The sequence below is a fragment of the Petromyzon marinus genome (genome assembly GCF_048934315.1).
Source record: "Petromyzon marinus isolate PM22_M1 ecotype Great Lakes invasive population chromosome 83 unlocalized genomic scaffold, UKy_Petmar_22M1.pri1.0 chr83_unloc.3, whole genome shotgun sequence".
Classification (NCBI taxonomy): Eukaryota; Metazoa; Chordata; class Hyperoartia; order Petromyzontiformes; family Petromyzontidae; genus Petromyzon; species Petromyzon marinus.
The window spans coordinates 460,191-479,111 of NW_027422636.1; the positions used below are offsets into that span (position 1 = coordinate 460,191).

Sequence of the window (18,921 nt, forward strand, 5' to 3'; positions counted from 1 at the left end):
GGCGAGGTAGTCAACATCTCATAGCCACAGTGACGCAGACTCCGCATATACAGCAGCAGCAGCAGGCTTGGGATGGAACCCACGACCTCCCGTACACCAGGCGAGGTAGTCAACACCTCCAAGTCACAGAGAGAGAGAGCGAGAGAGTGAGACGCAGACTGCACATACAAAGCAGGCACCAGGGTTGGGATGGAACCCACGACTTCCCGTAGACCAGGCGAGGTAGTCAACATCTTTTAGCAACACACAGAGAGAGAGAGACGCAGACTCCACATACACAGCAGGCATCGTCAGGGTCTGGGATGGAACCCACGACTTCCTGTAAACCAGGCGAGGTAGTCAACATCTCATAGCCACAGAGAGAGACGCAGACTCCACATATACAGCAGCAGCAGTAGCAGGCATCGTCAGGGCCACGGATAAAACCCACGACCTCCCGTATACCAGGCGAGGTAGTCAACATCTTTTAGTCACAGAGACGCAGACTGCACATACACAGCAGGCACCAGGGTTGGGATGGAACCCACGAACTCCTGTAGACCAGGCGAGGTAGTCAACATCTCCAAGTCACAGGACGCAGACTCCACAGAGACGCAGACTGCACATACACAGCAGGCACCAGGGTTGGGATGGAACCCACGAACTCCTGTAGACCAGGCGAGGTAGTCAACATCTCCAAGTCACAGGGACGCAGACTCCACATATACAGCAGCAGCAGCAGGCATCGTCAGGGTCTGGAATCTAACCCACGACCTCCTGTGTACCAGGCGAGGTAGTCAACATCTCTTAGCCACAGAGAGAGAGACGCAGACTCCACATATACAGCAGCAGCAGCAGGCATCGTCAGGGTCTGGGATAGAACCCACGACTTCCCGTATACCAGGCGAGGGAGTCAACATCTCACGCCCACCATCCCCCCACGCCCACCCTGGTACCACCTCCTGCTACCGGACGCCTGCGTGCAAGGGCTTACGAGCTCACTGGGTTTCCGCTGGACTAAATCAGGATTCCGACGCTCGCAACTCGCTCAAGGACAAAACCCTCCTCCCCACTCCCCCCCTCGGTAGCCTCTAACAGACCCCCGGCCGCCTTTGTCTCCCTAGCCACACAAAGACAAACCCCCGTGTAGCCTGGAGCAGGGCTGTAGGGGGGCAAGCGCTGTTAGTAGCAGCAGCAGCGCCTATGAAGGCTACCGGCCACTGTGGCTACACACACAGAGGGGGTGGGTGGCTACCAGCACCACCACCACCAGGCCCGGCCGCCTTTGTCTCCCCAGCGGCGGTGTTTTACGGGACACCGCTATGCCAGGCACTCCATTTGGGGCTGAGTCGACCTAGGGGAGGTCCAGGACCGGTTCAGATTGTTGTCACTGGCGATGGCCGTGAGCGTAAGCGCTAACCACTGCACAACACGCACAAACACACTCACACAGACACACACACAGACACACACACACACAAAGACACACAGTCTCACAAAGACAAAGATCCCCCGTGTAGCCTTAACAGAGTGTAGGGGCAAGTGCTGTTAGCGAGCAGCACCTATGAAGGCTACCGGCACTGTGGCACACGAGGGGGTGGGTGGCCAGCACCACGCCCGGCCGCCTTTGTCTCCCCAGTGGCGATGTTTACGACACACCGCTACGCCAGGTACTCATTTGAGGCTGAGTCGACCTAGGGGAGACCCAGGACCGGTTCAGATAATCGTCACCCCCGTCTGTGTGTGCCACAGTGCCGGTAGCCTTCATAGGCGCTGCTACTCGCTAACAGCACTTGCCCCAATAGTCTGTCACAGGCTACACGGGGGATCTTTGTCTTTGTGTACACGTGTGTGTGTATGTGTGTGTATGTACGCGTGTGGTGTGTGTGTGTACACGTGTGTTGTGTGTATGTATGTATACGTGTGTGTTGTGTGTGTATGTATGTACACGTGTGTGTGTGTATGTATGTATACGTGTGTGTGTGTATGTACACGTGTGTTGTGTGTATGTATGTATACGTGTGTGTTGTGTGTGTATGTATGTATACGTGTGTGTTGTGTGTGTGTGTATGTACACGTGTGTCGTGTGTGTGTATGTATGTTCACGTGTGTTGTGTATGTGTGTGTATGTACACGTGTGTGTGTATGTACACGTGTGTTGTGTGTGTGTATGTACACGTGTGTTGTGTGTGTGTATGTACACGTGTGTTGTGTGTATGTGTATGTACACTTGTGTTGGTGTGTATGTACACGTGTGTTGTGTGTGTATGTATGTACACGTGTGTTGTGTGTGTATGTATGTACACGTGTGTTGTGTGTGTATGTATGTACACGTGTGTTGCGTGTGTGTGTACACGTGTGTGTGTATGTACACGTGTGTTGTGTGTATGTACACGTGTGTTGTGTGTGTATGTACACGTGTGTTGTGTGTGTGTATGTACACCTGTGTTGTGTGTGTGTATGTACACGTGTATTGTGTGTATGTGTGTATGTACACGTGTGTGTATGTACACGTGTGTGGTGTGTGTGTGGGTATGTTCACGTGTGGTGTGTGTGTATGTAGACGTGTGTGTGTATGTACACGTGTGGTGTGTGTGTACACGTGTGTTGTGTGTGTGTACACGTGTGTTGTGTGTGTGTATGTACACGTGTGTTGTGTGTGTGTGTACACGTGTGTGTATGTGTGTGTGTATGTACGCGTGTGTTGTGTGTGTGTACACGTGTGTTGTGTGTGTGTATGTACACGTGTGTTGTGTGTGTACACGTGTGTGTGTATGTGTGTGTGTATGTACGCGTGTGTTGTGTGTGTATGTACACGTGTGTGGTGTGTGTGTGTGTACACGTGTGTTGTGTGTGTGTATGTACACGTGTGTTGTGTGTGTGTATGTACACGTGTGTGTATGTGTGTGTGTATGTACGCGTGTGTTGTGTGTGTGTATGTACACGTGTGTGGTGTGTGTGTGTGTACACGTGTGTTGTGTGTGTGTATGTACACGTGTGTTGTGTGTGTGTATGTACACCTGTGTTGTGTGTGTGTACACGTGTGTTGTGTGTGTATGTACACGTGTGTTGTGTTGTGTGTACACGTGTGTTGTGTATGTACACGGGTGTTGTGTATGTGTGTATGTACACGTGTGTGTGTATGTACACGTGTGTTGTGTGTATGTGTGTGTATGTACACGTGTGTTGTGTGTGTGTATGTACACGTGTGTTGTGTGTGTATGTACACGTGTGTTGTGTGTGTATATACACGTGTGGTGTGTATGTACACGTGTGTTGTGTGTGTGTACACGTGTGTTGTGTGTATGTACACGTGTGTTGTGTGTGTATGTACACGTGTGTTGTGTGTGTGTGTATGTACACGTGTGTTGTGTATGTGTGTATGTACACGTGTGTTGTGTGTGTATGTACACGTGTGTTGTGTGTGTATGTACACGTGTGTTGTGTGTGTGTATGTACACGTGTGTTGTGTATGTGTGTATGTACACGTGTGTTGTGTGTATGTACACGTGTGTTGTGTGTGTGTATGTACACGTGTGTTGTGTGTGTATGTACACGTGTGTTGTGTATGTGTGTATGTACACGTGTGTTGTGTATGTGTGTATGTACACGTGTGTTGTGTGTGTACACGTGTGTTGTGTGTGTATGTACACGTGTGTTGTGTGTGTATGTACACGTGTGTTGTGTGTATGTACACGTGTGTGGTGTGTGTGTATGTACACGTGTGGTGTGTGTGTACACGTGTGTTGTGTGTGTGTACACGTGTGTTGTGTGTGTGTATGTACACGTGTGTTGTGTGTGTGTGTACACGTGTGTGTGTATGTGTGTGTGTATGTACGCGTGTGTTGTGTGTGTGTACACGTGTGTTGTGTGTGTATGTACACGTGTGTTGTGTGTGTACACGTGTGTGTGTATGTGTGTGTGTATGTACGCGTGTGTTGTGTGTGTATGTACACGTGTGTGGTGTGTGTGTGTACACGTGTGTTGTGTGTGTGTATGTACACGTGTGTTGTGTGTGTGTGTACACGTGTGTGTATGTGTATGTACGCGTGTGTTGTGTGTGTGTATGTACACGTGTGTGGTGTGTGTGTGTGTACACGTGTGTTGTGTGTGTGTATGTACACCTGTGTTGTGTGTGTGTACACGTGTGTTGTGTGTGTATGTACACGTGTGTTGTGTGTGTGTATGTACACGTGTGTTGTGTGTGTGTGTACACGTGTGTTGTGTGTGTGTACACGTGTGTTGTGTATGTATATGTACACGTGTATTGTGTATGTGTGTGTGTATGTACACGTGTGTTGTGTGTGTACACGTGTGTTGTGTATGTATATGTACACGTGTATTGTGTATGTGTGTGTGTATGTACACGTGTGTTGTGTGTGTACACGTGTGTTGTGTATGTACACGGGTGTTGTGTATGTGTGTATGTACACGTGTGTGTGTATGTACACGTGTGTTGTGTGTATGTGTGTGTATGTACACGTGTGTTGTGTGTGTATGTACACGTGTGTTGTGTGTGTATGTACACGTGTGTTGTGTGTGTATACACGTGTGGTGTGTATGTACACGTGTGTTGTGTGTGTACACGTGTGTTGTGTGTGTACACGTGTGTTGTGTGTATGTACACGTGTGTTGTGTGTGTATGTACACGTGTGTTGTGTGTGTGTATGTACATGTGTGGTGTATGTGTGTATGTACACGTGTGTTGTGTGTATGTACACGTGTGTTGTGTGTGTGTATGTACACGTGTGTTGTGTGTGTATGTACACGTGTGTTGTGTATGTGTGTATGTACACGTGTGTTGTGTGTGTGTATGTACACGTGTGTTGTGTATGTGTGTATGTACACGTGTGTTGTGTGTATGTACACGTGTGTTGTGTGTGTATGTACACGTGTGTTGTGTGTGTATGTACACGTGTGTTGTGTATGTGTGTATGTACACGTGTGTTGTGTGTGTGTATGTACACGTGTGTTGTTTATGTGTGTATGTACACGTGTGTTGTGTGTGTACACGTGTGTTGTGTGTGTATGTACACGTGTGTTGTGTGTGTATGTACACGTGTGTTGTGTGTATGTACACGTGTGTTGTGTGTGTGTGTATGTACACGTGTGTTATGTGTATGTGTGTGTATGTACACGTGTGTTGTGTGTGTACACGTGTGTTGTGTGTGTGTATGTATACGTGTGTTGTGTGTGTATGTACACGTGTGTTGTGTGTGTACACGTGTGTTGTGTGTGTGTGTATGTACACGTGTGTATGTACGTGTGTATGTGTGTGTATGTATGTACACGTGTGTTGTGTGTGTATGTACACGTGTGTTGTGTGTGTGTATGTACACGTGTGTTGTGTGTATGTGCACGTGTGTTGTGTGCATGTACACGTGTGTTGTGTGTGTGTATGTACACGTGTGTGTATGTGTGTGTGTATGTACGTGTGTGTCGTGTGTGTGTATGTACACGTGTGTGGTGTGTGTGTGTACACGTGTGTTGTGTGTGTGTATGTACACCTGTGTTGTGTGTGTGTACACGTGTGTTGTGTATGTACACGTGTGTTGTGTGTGTGTGTACACGTGTGTTGTGTGTGTGTACACGTGTGTTGTGTGTGTGTACACGTGTGTTGTGTATGTATATGTACACGTGTATTGTGTATGTGTGTGTGTATGTACACGTGTGTTGTGTGTGTACACGTGTGTTGTGTATGTACACGGGTGTTGTGTATGTGTGTATGTACACGTATGTGTGTATGTACACGTGTGTGTGTATGTGTGTGTATGTACACGTGTGTTGTGTGTGTGTATGTACACGTGTGTTGTGTGTGTATATACACGTGTGGTGTGTATGTACACGTGTGTTGTGTGTATGTACACGTGTGTTGTGTGTATGTACACGTGTGTTGTGTGTGTGTACACGTGTGTTGTGTGTGTACACGTGTGTTGTGTGTATGTACACGTGTGTTGTGTGTGTGTATGTACACGTGTGGTGTATGTGTGTATGTACACGTGTGTTGTGTGTATGTACACGTGTGTTGTGTGTATGTACACGTGTGTTGTGTGTGTGTATGTACACGTGTGTTGTGTGTGTATGTACACGTGTGTTGTGTATGTGTGTATGTACACGTGTGTTGTGTATGTGTGTATGTACACGTGTGTTGTGTGTATGTACACGTGTGTTGTGTGTGTGTATGTACACGTGTGTTGTGTGTGTGTATGTACACGTGTGTTGTGTGTGTGTATGTACACGTGTGTTGTGTATGTGTGTATGTACACGTGTGTTGTGTGTGTGTATGTACACGTGTGTTGTGTATGTGTGTATGTACACGTGTGTTGTGTGTGTACACGTGTGTTGTGTGTGTATGTACACGTGTGTTGTGTGTATGTACACGTGTGTTGTGTGTATGTACACGTGTGTGGTGTGTATGTACACGTGTGGTGTGTGTGTACACGTGTGTTGTGTGTGTGTACACGTGTGTTGTGTGTGTACACGTGTGTTGTGTGTGTGTATGTACACGTGTGTTGTGTGTGTGTGTACACGTGTGTGTGTATGTGTGTGTATGTACGCGTGTGTTGTGTGTGTGTACACGTGTGTTGTGTGTGTGTATGTACACGTGTGTTGTGTGTGTACACGTGTGTGTGTATGTGTGTGTGTATGTACGCGTGTGTTGTGTGTGTATGTACACGTGTGTGGTGTGTGTGTGTGTACACGTGTGTTGTGTGTGTGTATGTACACGTGTGTTGTGTGTGTGTGTACACGTGTGTGTATGTGTGTGTGTATGTACGCGTGTGTTGTGTGTGTGTATGTACACGTGTGTGGTGTGTGTGTGTGTACACGTGTGTTGTGTGTGTGTATGTACACCTGTGTTGTGTGTGTGTACACGTGTGTTGTGTGTGTATGTACACGTGTGTTGTGTGTGTATGTACACGTGTGTTGTGTGTGTGTGTACACGTGTGTTGTGTGTGTGTACACGTGTGTTGTGTATGTATATGTACACGTGTATTGTGTATGTGTGTGTATGTACACGTGTGTTGTGTGTGTACACGTGTGTTGTGTATGTACACGGGTGTTGTGTATGTGTGTATGTACACGTGTGTGTGTATGTACACGTGTGTTGTGTGTATGTGTGTGTATGTACACGTGTGTTGTGTGTGTGTATGTACACGTGTGTTGTGTGTGTATGTACACGTGTGTTGTGTGTGTATATACACGTGTGGTGTGTATGTACACGTGTGTTGTGTGTGTGTACACGTGTGTTGTGTGTATGTACACGTGTGTTGTGTGTGTGTATGTACACGTGTGGTGTATGTGTGTATGTACACGTGTGTTGTGTGTATGTACACGTGTGTTGTGTGTGTGTATGTACACGTGTGTTGTGTGTGTGTATGTACACGTGTGTTGTGTGTGTATGTACACGTGTGTTGTGTATGTGTGTATGTACACGTGTGTTGTGTGTGTGTATGTACACGTGTGTTGTGTGTGTGTATGTACACGTGTGTTGTGTATGTGTGTATGTACACGTGTGTTGTGTGTATGTACACGTGTGTTGTGTGTGTGTATGTACACGTGTGTTGTGTGTGTATGTACACGTGTGTTGTGTATGTGTGTATGTACACGTGTGTTGTGTATGTGTGTATGTACACGTGTGTTGTGTGTGTACACGTGTGTTGTGTGTATGTGTGTGTATGTACACGTGTGTTGTGTGTGTACACGTGTGTTGTGTGTGTGTATGTATACGTGTGTTGTGTGTGTATGTACACGTGTGTTGTGTGTGTACACGTGTGTTGTGTGTGTGTGTATGTACACGTGTGTATGTACGTGTGTATGTGTGTGTATGTATGTACACGTGTGTTGTGTGTGTATGTACACGTGTGTTGTGTGTGTGTATGTACACGTGTGTTGTGTGTATGTGCACGTGTGTTGTGTGCATGTACACGTGTGTTGTGTGTGTGTATGTACACGTGTGTTGTGTGTGTGTACACGTGTATTGTGTGTGTGTGTGTACACGTGTGTTGTGTGTGTGTACACGTGTGTTGTGTGTGTGTATGTACACGTGTGTTGTGTGTGTACACGTGTGTTGTGTGTGTACACGTGTGTTGTGTGTGTACACGTGTGTTGTGTGTGTACACGTGTGTTGTGTGTGTGTATGTACACGTGTTGTGTGTGTATGTACACGTGTGTTGTGTGTGTGTACACGTGTGTTGTGTGTGTGTACACGTGTGTGGTGTGTGTGTACACGTGTGTTGTGTGTATGTACACGTGTGTTGTGTGTGTGTGTGTGTACACGTGTGTTGTGTGCGTGTGTATGTACACGTGTGTTGTGTGTGTGTATGTACACGTGTGTTGTGTGTGTGTGTATGTACACGTGTGTTGTGTGTGTGTATGTACACGTGTGTTGTGTGTGTATGTACACGTGTGTTGTGTGTATGTACACGTGTGTTGTGTGTGTGTATGTACACGTGTGTTATGTGTATGTGTGTGTACACGTGTGTTGTGTGTGTATGTACACGTGTGTTGTGTGTGTATGTACACGTGTGTTGTGTGTGTATGTACACGTGTGTTGTGTGTATGTACACGTGTGTTGTGTGTATGTACACGTGTGTTGTGTGTGTGTATGTACAAGTGTGTTGTGTGTATGTGTGTGTATGTACACGTGTGTTGTGTGTGTACACGTGTGTTGTGTGTGTATGTACACGTGTGTATGTACACGTGTGTATGTGTGTGTATGTATGTACACGTGTGTTGTGTGTGTATGTACACGTGTGTTGTGTGTGTGTATGTACACGTGTGTTGTGTGTATGTGCACGTGTGTTGTGTGCATGTACACGTGTGTTGTGTGTGTGTATGTACACGTGTGTTGTGTGTGTGTACACGTGTATTGTGTGTGTGTGTGTACACGTGTGTTGTGTGTGTGTACACGTGTGTTGTGTGTGTGTATGTACACGTGTGTTGTGTATGTGTGTACACGTGTGTTGTGTGTGTACACGTGTGTTGTGTTTGTACACGTGTGTTGTGTGTGTGTATGTACACGTGTTGTGTGTGTGTATGTACACGTGTTGTGTGTGTGTATGTACACGTGTGTTGTGTGTGTGTACACGTGTGTTGTGTGTGTGTACACGTGTGTTGTGTGTGTGTACACGTGTGTGGTGTGTTGTGTGTATGTACACGTGTGTTGTGTGTGTACACGTGTGTTGTGTGCATGTGTATGTACACGTGTGTTGTGTGTGTGTATGTACACGTGTGTTGTGTGTGTGTATTTACACGTGTGTTGTGTGTGTGTGTGTGTACACGTGTGTTGTGTGTGTATGTACACGTGTGTTGTGTGTGTGTGTACACGTGTGTATGTGTGTGTATGTACACGTGTGTTGTGTGTGTGTACACGTGTGTTGTGTGTGTACACGTGTGTTGTGTGTATGTACACGTGTGGTGTGTGTATGTGCACGTGTGTTGTGTGTGTATGTACACGTGTGTGTTGTGTGTGTGTACACGTGTGTTGTGTGTGTGTATGTACACGTGTGTTGTGTGTGTGTACACGTGTGTTGTGTGTGTGTACACGTGTGTTGTGTGTGTGTGTACACGTGTGTTGTGTGTGTGTGTACACGTGTGTTGTGTGTGTGTGCGCGCTCGCATGATGGCTGCTCTGGGGTACAGATAAGGGGCTATTTCTGAAGTCAATTCTCTGTTATCAAAACATTCCACAACTGACACTGACCACAGACAGAGCCTGTGTGTGTGTCTGTGTGTGTGTCTGTGCGTGTGTCTGTGTGTGTGTCTGTGTGTGTGTCTGTGCGTGTGTCTGTGTGTGTGTCTGTGTGTGTGTGTCTGTGTGTGTCTGTGCGTGTGTCTGTATGTGTCTGTGTGTGTCTGTGCGTGTGTCTGTGTGGGTCTCTGTGTGTGTGTGTGTCTCTGTGTCTGTGTGTGTGTGTCTGTGTGTGTGTGTCTGTGTGGGTCTCTGTGTGTGTGTCTTTGTGTGTCTCTGTGTGTGTGTCTGTGCGTGTCTGTGCGTCTGTGCGTGTGTCTGTGTGTGTCTGTGCGTGTCTGTGCGTGTGTCTGTGCGTGTGTCTGTGCGTGTCTGTGTGTGTGTCTGTGTGTGTCTGTGCGTGTCTGTGTGTGTGTCTGTGTGTGTCTGTGTGTGTCTGTGTGCACGCAGGTCTGTGTGTGTCTGTTTGTAGTCTGTGTGTGTCTGTGCACATGCGGGTCTGTGTGGGTTCGTGTGTGTGTGTCCGTGTGTGTGTCCGTGTGTGTGTGTGTCTGTGTGTGTGTCTGTGTGTGTGTCTGTGCGCATTCGTGTGTCTGTGTGTGTCTGTGTGTGTGTCTGTGTGTGTCCGTGTGTGTGTGTCCGTGTGTGTGTGTCTGTGTGTGTCTGTGTGTGTGTCTGTGTGAGTGTGTGCGAGTGTGTGTTGTGCGTGTTGTGCAGTGGTTAGCGCTACGCTCACGGCCAACACCAGTGACGATAATCTGAACCGGTCCTGGACCTCCCCTAAGTCGACTCAGCCTCAAATGAGTACCTGGTGCGGTGTCTAGTAATAAACATCGCCACTGGGAAGACAAAGACGGCAGGGCGTGATGCTGGGCCACCCACCCCCTCGTGTGCCACAGTGCCGGTAGCCTTCATAGGTGCTCGCTAACAGCACTTGCCCCTACAGTCTGTTAAGGCTACACGGGGGATCTTTGTCTCTATATATCTCTCTACGCGCTCGGGTGAGTGGGTGGGTGACTGCAGTTGACGTAATGGTATTAGCCAGCTGCCTGCAGGGTCTGTCCCGTGACCACCTCCTCGTGCACCTAGCCTGGCACAGCAGTCAACCCATGGCACCTGCAGGGTCTGTCCCGTGACCTCCTCCTCCTCCTCCTCGTGCACCTAGCCTGGCACAGCAGTACAACCCATGTCACCTGCAGGGTCTGTCACGTGACCTCCTCCTCCTCGTGCACCTAGCCTGGCACAGCAGCACAACCCACGGCACGTGCAGGGTCTGTCCCGTCGACTCTTCACGCGATGGCCTCACGGTGCACCTAGCCTGGCACAGGCGTCGTGGTGCCTTCACCGCCACGTATTGGCGAGCGGCGGCTGATGATGATGATGATGGTGTCGCTATCGCTGAGTTCTGAGCGCTGAGCGATTTGGGGAAAATATCAAATTGCGATGTTTCTGACAAGTCATCGCGATCTGATTTGCGATAAAAAAAATATTTTTTTATTTTTAAAAGTCAAAGTTTCAGTTCAACGTTAGCCGTGCAATAGATTTAAAAGCATGACCACGTGACACCACCAAAAACCGCTCTCCGTATATTCTAATGCCAAGGAGGAGGACACAAAATATATTAATTGCTTCGAAACGCGCGTGTATTTGCAATAAGTAAATATTGATCAATTCACGTAGGAAAGTAACAGAAGGCAACGGGAATTCGTTTTCAAATCGCTAGAAAAAAATTTCGCGGCCATTTGCGATTCGCCAATAAACATTGTTTCAAATTGCGATTTAGATTTGAAATCGATGATTAATCGTTCAGCGCTGTGGCGTGTGTGTGTGTGTGTGTACGCTAAAGTATAGATGTGTGTTGAGTGGGCGGTTCTGTAATTAATATCGAGGGTGGATCTCAAGCCGCGTGTGGATTTTGTGGAAGCGAAATCCCATCTGGAGAAGATGCCCACAGCGAATCAACAACACTCACACGCTCACTCACACACTCACACACACTCACTCACACTCACGCTCACACACTCACTTTCACACTCATGCTCACACACACACGCAGACAATCATGCTCACACACACTCACACACTCATGCTCACACACTCACACACACTCATGCTCACACACTCATGCTCACACACACACACTCACACACTCATGCTCACACGCACACTCACACACATTCACGCTCACACACACGCTCACAAACACACTCACACGCTCACACACACACTCACGCGCTCACACATTCACTCACGCACGCTCACACACACGCACGCCGACACACACTCACGCTCACACACACTCACGCAGACACACTCACACGCACGCTTACACACACGCACGCGCTCACACACTCACATACTCACATACTCACACACATTCACTCACACACACACATTCACACACTCACTCACACACACACATTCACACACTCACTCACACACTCACACACATTCACTCACACACTCACATACTCACACACATTCACTCACACACACACACTCACATTCACTCACACACACACTCACATTCACTCACACACACACTCACATTCACTCACACACACACTCACATTCACTCACACACACACTCACATTCACTCACACACACACTCACATTCACTCACACACACTCTCACACACACATTCACTCACACACACTCTCACACACACATTCACTCACACACACTCACACACACTCACATTCACTCACACACACATTCACTCACACACTCACATTCACTCACACACTCACATTCACTCACACACACTCACACACACACATTCACTCACACACACACATTCACTCACACACTCACACGCGCTCACACACACACACATTCACTCACACACACACTCACATTCACTCACACACACACTCACTCACACACACACATTCACTCACACACACACTCACACACACTCACACACTCTCACACACACTCTCACACACACTCACACACACTCACACACACACATTCACTCACAGACTCTCACATCCGCAGTCACGTCAACAACCCCCATCGTTACTCCCACACAGAGCCACGCAAAGGCAAAGGTCCCCCGTGTAGCCTTCAAAAGCTGTAGGGGCAAGTGCTGCGAGTAGCAGCAGCAGCGCCTAGGAAGGCTACCGGCGACACATGGAGGGGGTGGGTGGCCAGCACCACCACCACCACGCCCGGCCGCCTTTGTCTCTCCCCCAGTGTCACACACACACAGACAGACACACACATTCACTCACCCACTCACTCACCTACTCACTCACTCACTCAGTAGTGACACACACACAGAGACACACACACAGAGATGCACACACAGAGATACACACACACAGACACTCACATTCACTCACCCACTCACTCACTCACCTACTCACTCACTAGTGACACACACAGAGACGCACACACAGAGACACACACAGAGATACACAAACACAGACACTCACATTCACTCACCTACTCACTCACTCACTAGTGACACACACACAGAGACACACAAAGAGAGACACACACAGAGACACTCACAGACACTCACATTCACTCACCCACCTACTCACTCACTAGTGACACACACACAGAGACACACATACAGAGACACACAAAGAGATACACACACAAAGACACACAAAGAGATACACACACAGACACTCACATTCACTCACTCACTTACTCACTCACTCACTCGTGACACACACACAGAGACACACACACAGAGACACACACAGAGATACACACACAGAGAAACACACACATAGACACTTACATTCACTCACCCACTCACTCACCTACTCACTCACTAGTGACACACACACAGAGACACACACAGAGATACACACACAGACACTCACATTCACTCACCCACTCACTCACTCACTAGTGATACACACACAGAGACACACACAGAGACAAACACAGAGATACACACACAGAGACACACAGAGACACACAGAGATACACAGACACTCACATTCACTCACCCACTCACTAGTGACACACACACAAACACACACACAGGGACACACTCAGAAATACACACACAGAGACACACAAAGATACACACACACAGACACTCACATTCACTCACCCACTCACTCACTCACTAGTGACACACACACAGAGACACACACAGAGACACACACACAGAGATAATCACATTCACTCACCCACTCACTCGTGACACACACACACAGAGGCGCACACACAGAGACACACACAGAGATACACACACACACAGACACTCACATTCACTCACCCACTCACTCACTCACTAGTGACACACACACAGAGACACACACACAGAGACACACACACAGAGACACACACACAGAGACACACACACAGAGATACACACACACAGACACTCACATTCACTCACCCACTAGTGACACACACAGAGACACACACAGATACACACACAGAGACACACACACACACACAGACACACATAGAGATACACACACACAGACACTCACATTCACTCACCCACTAGTGACACACACAGATACACACACAGAGACACACACACAGACACACACACAGACACACACACAGAGATACACACACAGAGATACACACACACAGACACTCACATTCACCTACCCACTCACCCACTCACTCACTCACTAGTGACACGCACACAGAGACACACACACACAGACACACACAGAGGGGATGGCTGGCCAGCACCACCACCACGCCCGGCCGCCTTTGTCTCTCCCCCAGTGGCGATGTGTACCACTAAACACAGCTGCACCAGGTACTCATTTGAGGCCGAGTCGACCTAGGGGAGTAGACCCACGATAGGGTTCAGATAACCGTCACCGGTGGTGCTGGTGGTCGTGAACTCGGGTTCGGAGCGCAGCGTAGCACGGAACGCTGCACCACCGACCAACCCAGAGCCTCAGCAGCGCTGGGTCAGTGAAAGCCCCTGACACGGAGAGACACCCAGCGCTAGGGTCTCAGCGTCTCCCACACGGCCACTGTGAAACCCCTGAGAGAGACACCCAGACCCAGGGCTTGAACCCTGACCCAAGGGTCTCAGCGTCTCCCACACGGCCACTGTGAACCCCCTGAGAGAGAGAGAGACACCCAGACCCAGGGCTTGAACCCTGACCCCAGGGTCTCAGTGTCTCCCACACGGCCACTGTGAACCCCCTGAGAGAGAGAGAGACACCCAGACCCAGGGCTTGAACCCTGACCCCAGGGTCTCAGTGTCTCCCACAGCAGTGGCTCTGTTACAATTTAACTCGGGAGATCAAAGTTCCACAGAAGAAACTCCTTTGATGGGCAGGAGCGGCTGAGTCTAGGTGAGTGGGGGGTGAGTGGGGGGGGGGTGAGTGGGGGGTGAGTGGGGGGGGGTGAGTGGGGGGGGGTGAGTGGGGGGGGTGAGTGTAGGTGAGTGGGGGGTGAGTGGGGGGGTGAGTGGGGGGGTGAGTGGGGGGGTGAGTGGAGGGGGTGAGTGGAGGGGGTGAGGGGGGTGAGTGGGGGGGTGAGTGGGGGGGTGAGTGGAGGGGTGAGTGGAGGGGTGAGTGGAGGGGTGAGTGGAGGGGGTGAGTGAGGGGGGTGAGTGGGGGGGTGAGTGGGGGGGTGAGTGGAGGGGTGAGTGGAGGGGTGAGTGGAGGGGTGAGTGGAGGGGTGAGTGGGGGGTGAGTGGAGGGGTGAGTGGAGGGGTGAGTGGGGGGTGAGTGGGGGGGTGAGTGGGGGGGTGAGTGGGGGGGTGAGTGGGGGGGTGAGTGGAGGGGTGAGTGGGGGGGTGAGTGGAGGGGTGAGTGGAGGGGTGAGTGGGGGGTGAGTGGGAGGGTGAGTGGGGGGTGAGTGGAGGGGTGAGTGGGGGGGTGAGTGGGGGGTGAGTGGGAGGGTGAGTGGGGGGGTGAGTGGGGGGTGAGTGGAGGGGTGAGTGGAGGGTGAGTGGAGGGGTGAGTGGGGGGTGAGTGGAGGGGTGAGTGGGGGGGTGAGTGGGGGGGTGAGTGGAGGGGTGAGTGGAGGGGGGGTGAGTGGGGGGTGAGTGGGGGGGTGAGTGGAGGGTGAGTGGAGGGGTGAGTGGGGGGGTGAGTGGAGGGGTGAGTGGGGGGGTGAGTGGAGGGGTGAGTGGAGGGGTAAGTTGTTTGGTGAGGTGGGGGGTGAGTGGGGAGGTGAGTGGGGGGCTGCGTGAGTGGGGGGCTGAGTGAGTGGGGGGCTGAGTGAGTGGGGGGCTGAGTGAGTGGGGGGCTAAGTTGGGGGCTGAGTGAGTGGGGGGCTGAGTGAGTGGGGGGCTGAGTGAGTGGGGGGCTGGGTGAGTGGGGGGCTGGGTGAGTGGGGGGCTGAGTGAGTGGGGGGCTAAGTTGGGGGCTGAGTGAGTGGTGGGCTGAGTGAGTGGGGGGCTGAGTGAGTGGGGGGCTGAGTGAGTGGGGGGCTGAGTGAGTGGGGGGCTAAGTTGGGGGCTGAGTGAGTGGGGGGCTGAGTGAGTGGGGGGCTGAGTGAGTGGGGGGCTGAGTGAGTGGGGGGCTGAGTGAGTGGGGGGCTAAGTTGGGGGCTGAGTGAGTGGGGGGCTGAGTGAGTGGGGGGCTGAGTGAGTGGGGGGCTAAGTTGGGGGCTGAGTGAGTGGGGGGCTGAGTGAGTGGGGGGCTGAGTGAGTGGGGGGCTAAGTTGGGGGCTGAGTGAGTGGGGGGCTGAGTGAGTGGGGGGCTGAGTGAGTGGGGGGCTGAGTGAGTGGGGGGCTGAGTGAGTGGGGGGCTAAGTTGGGGGCTGAGTGAGTGGGGGGCTGAGTGAGTGGGGGGCTGGGTGAGTGGGGAGCTGAGTGATGTCAGGGTGGTTGTTGTTGTTGTTGTTGCTGGTAGAGTTATAACTACAGCAGTAGAGGGGCAGGCTGGCTGAGCGAGTGGTGGGCCTGCGGTTGGGGTGCTCGCTATCGGCTCCCGCCTGCGGACGCGACTGTGGCGAGGGGAGTGCGCGACGGAAAACACTCTCGCTCACAAACACCGCAGACTCGCCACACAGAGACCCATAGACTCACCACCACACAGAGACCCACAGATTCACCACACAGACTCACGACAGAGACCCACAGACTCACCATACAGAGAGCCATAGACTCACCACACAGACTCACCACACAGACTCACCACACAGAGACCCACAGACTCACCACACAGACTCACCACATAGACTCACCATACAGAGAGCCATAGACTCACCACACAGACTCACCACACAGACTCACGACACAGAGACCCACAGACTCACCACCACACAGAGACCCACAGACTCACCACCACACAGAGACCCACAGACTCACCACACAGAGACCCACAGACTCACCACCAGAGACCCATAGACTCACCACACAGACTCACCACACAGAGACCCATAGACTCACCACACAGACTCACCACACGCTCACCACACAGAGACCCATAGACTCACCACCACACAGAGACCCATAGACTCACCACCCAGACTCGGCACGCTCTCGCTCACAAACACCACAGACTCGCCACACAGACTCACCACACAGACTCACCACACAGAGACCCATAGACTCACGATACAGAGACCCACAGACTCACCACCACACAGAGACCCACAGACTCACCACACAGAGGCCCATAGACTCACCACACAAGACTCACCACATAGACTCACCACAAAGAGACCCACAGACTCACCACACAGAGACCCACAGACTCACCACCACACAGAGACCCACAGACTCACCACACAGAGGCCCATAGACTCACCACACAAGACTCACCACATAGACTCACCACACAGAGACCCACAGACTCACCACACAGAGGCCCATAGACTCACCACACAAGACTCACCACATAGACTCACCACACAGAGACCCATAGACTCACCACACAGAGACCCACAGACTCACCACCACACAGAGACCCACAGACTCACCACACAGAGACCCATAGACTCACCACACAAGACTCACCCCACAGACTCACCACACAGAGACCCACAGACTCACCACCACACAGAGACCCACAGACTCACCACACAGAGGCCCATAGACTCACCACACAAGACTCACCACATAGACTCACCACACAGAGACCCACAGACTCACCACACAGAGGCCCATAGACTCACCACACAAGACTCACCACATAGACTCACCACACAGAGACCCATAGACTCACCACACAGAGACCCACAGACTCACCACCACACAGAGACCCACAGACTCACCACACAGAGACCCACAGACTCACCACACAGAGGCCCATAGACTCACCACACAGAGACCCATAAACTCACCACACAGAGACCCATAGACTCACCACACAGAGACCCACAGACTCACCACACAGAGACCCACAGACTCACCACACACAGAGACCCACAGACTCACCACACAGAGACCCACAGACTCATCACACAGAGACCCACAGACTCACCACACAGAGACCCACAGACTCACCACACAGAGACCCATAGACTCACCACACAGAGACCCACAGACTCACCACACGCTCACCACACAGACTAACCACACAGAGACCCACATCATCACCACACAGACCTATAGACTCACCACAGACTCACCATGCAGACTCGCCAGACAGAGACCCACAGACTCACCACACAGACTCACCACACAGAGACCCATAGACTCTTTGGTTCTATTGGGTAAAGTCACCACGTAGGTAAAAAATAAAACAAAAATCACGACGTTTCGGCCACAACACAAGCGGCCTTCACCAGGTGAAGGGACCAGGCTGTCTCGAGGACAGCGCTGGAGTGAAACACAGCCAAGCTCAGACCGCGACCTTTAAGCTGTGTGAGAGTACTCAAGGTGCCTTGACAAAGGAATTAGCGTAAAAATTAGCATTTGATTGGCCGACTTAGCATGATGAACGGTGTAGAGGTGGTGTACATGCGGGTGAACATGCCGGTTGGCGAGGGGGGGAGGGGGAGTTTACATATTGATGGGGTGAAAAGGGAATTTTTAAGAGCTGCGAAAGTTTGGGGTACCACTAACTTGAAAAATATACTGTACCGTTGAAAATTAGTTAAATGTTTGGTTCGATTTAGAACATCTTTCCAATGGTTGCTTAATTTGAAACCATCTTCTTGGTTGAAATTGTGTCCGTGTTTGTAGATCTGAATTGCCTCGTGAACAAATCTCTGATAAAAACCCGTGGGTTTGCAAAGGACCTTGGTATCGGAGAAAATTATATCGTGATCACCCACAGCGTTGTAACAGTGATCAGCCACGGCAGAAGAATTCGTTCTGCCGTGTTTCAAATCTGATTTGTGCTC

At 50.6% G+C, this 18,921-nt stretch overlaps 2 protein-coding genes across 29 annotated transcripts in view; both read right to left on the reverse strand.

Moving 5' to 3' along the window:
* The window catches only part of LOC116936810 (gamma-adducin-like), a 145,534-nt gene that overhangs the window by 94,572 nt on the left and 32,041 nt on the right, over positions 1 to 18,921 (reverse strand). The window lies entirely within an intron of this gene.
* On the reverse strand, positions 5,083 to 14,988 carry LOC142908392 (uncharacterized). The gene is made up of 2 exons (XM_076058993.1): positions 10,864 to 14,988; positions 5,083 to 10,719 (listed from the first exon to the last, which is right to left on the reverse strand). The coding sequence occupies exon 2, from the start codon at positions 9,598 to 9,600 to the stop codon at positions 5,092 to 5,094; it is 4,509 nt and encodes a 1,502-aa protein (XP_075915108.1). The 5' UTR covers positions 9,601 to 10,719; positions 10,864 to 14,988; the 3' UTR covers positions 5,083 to 5,091.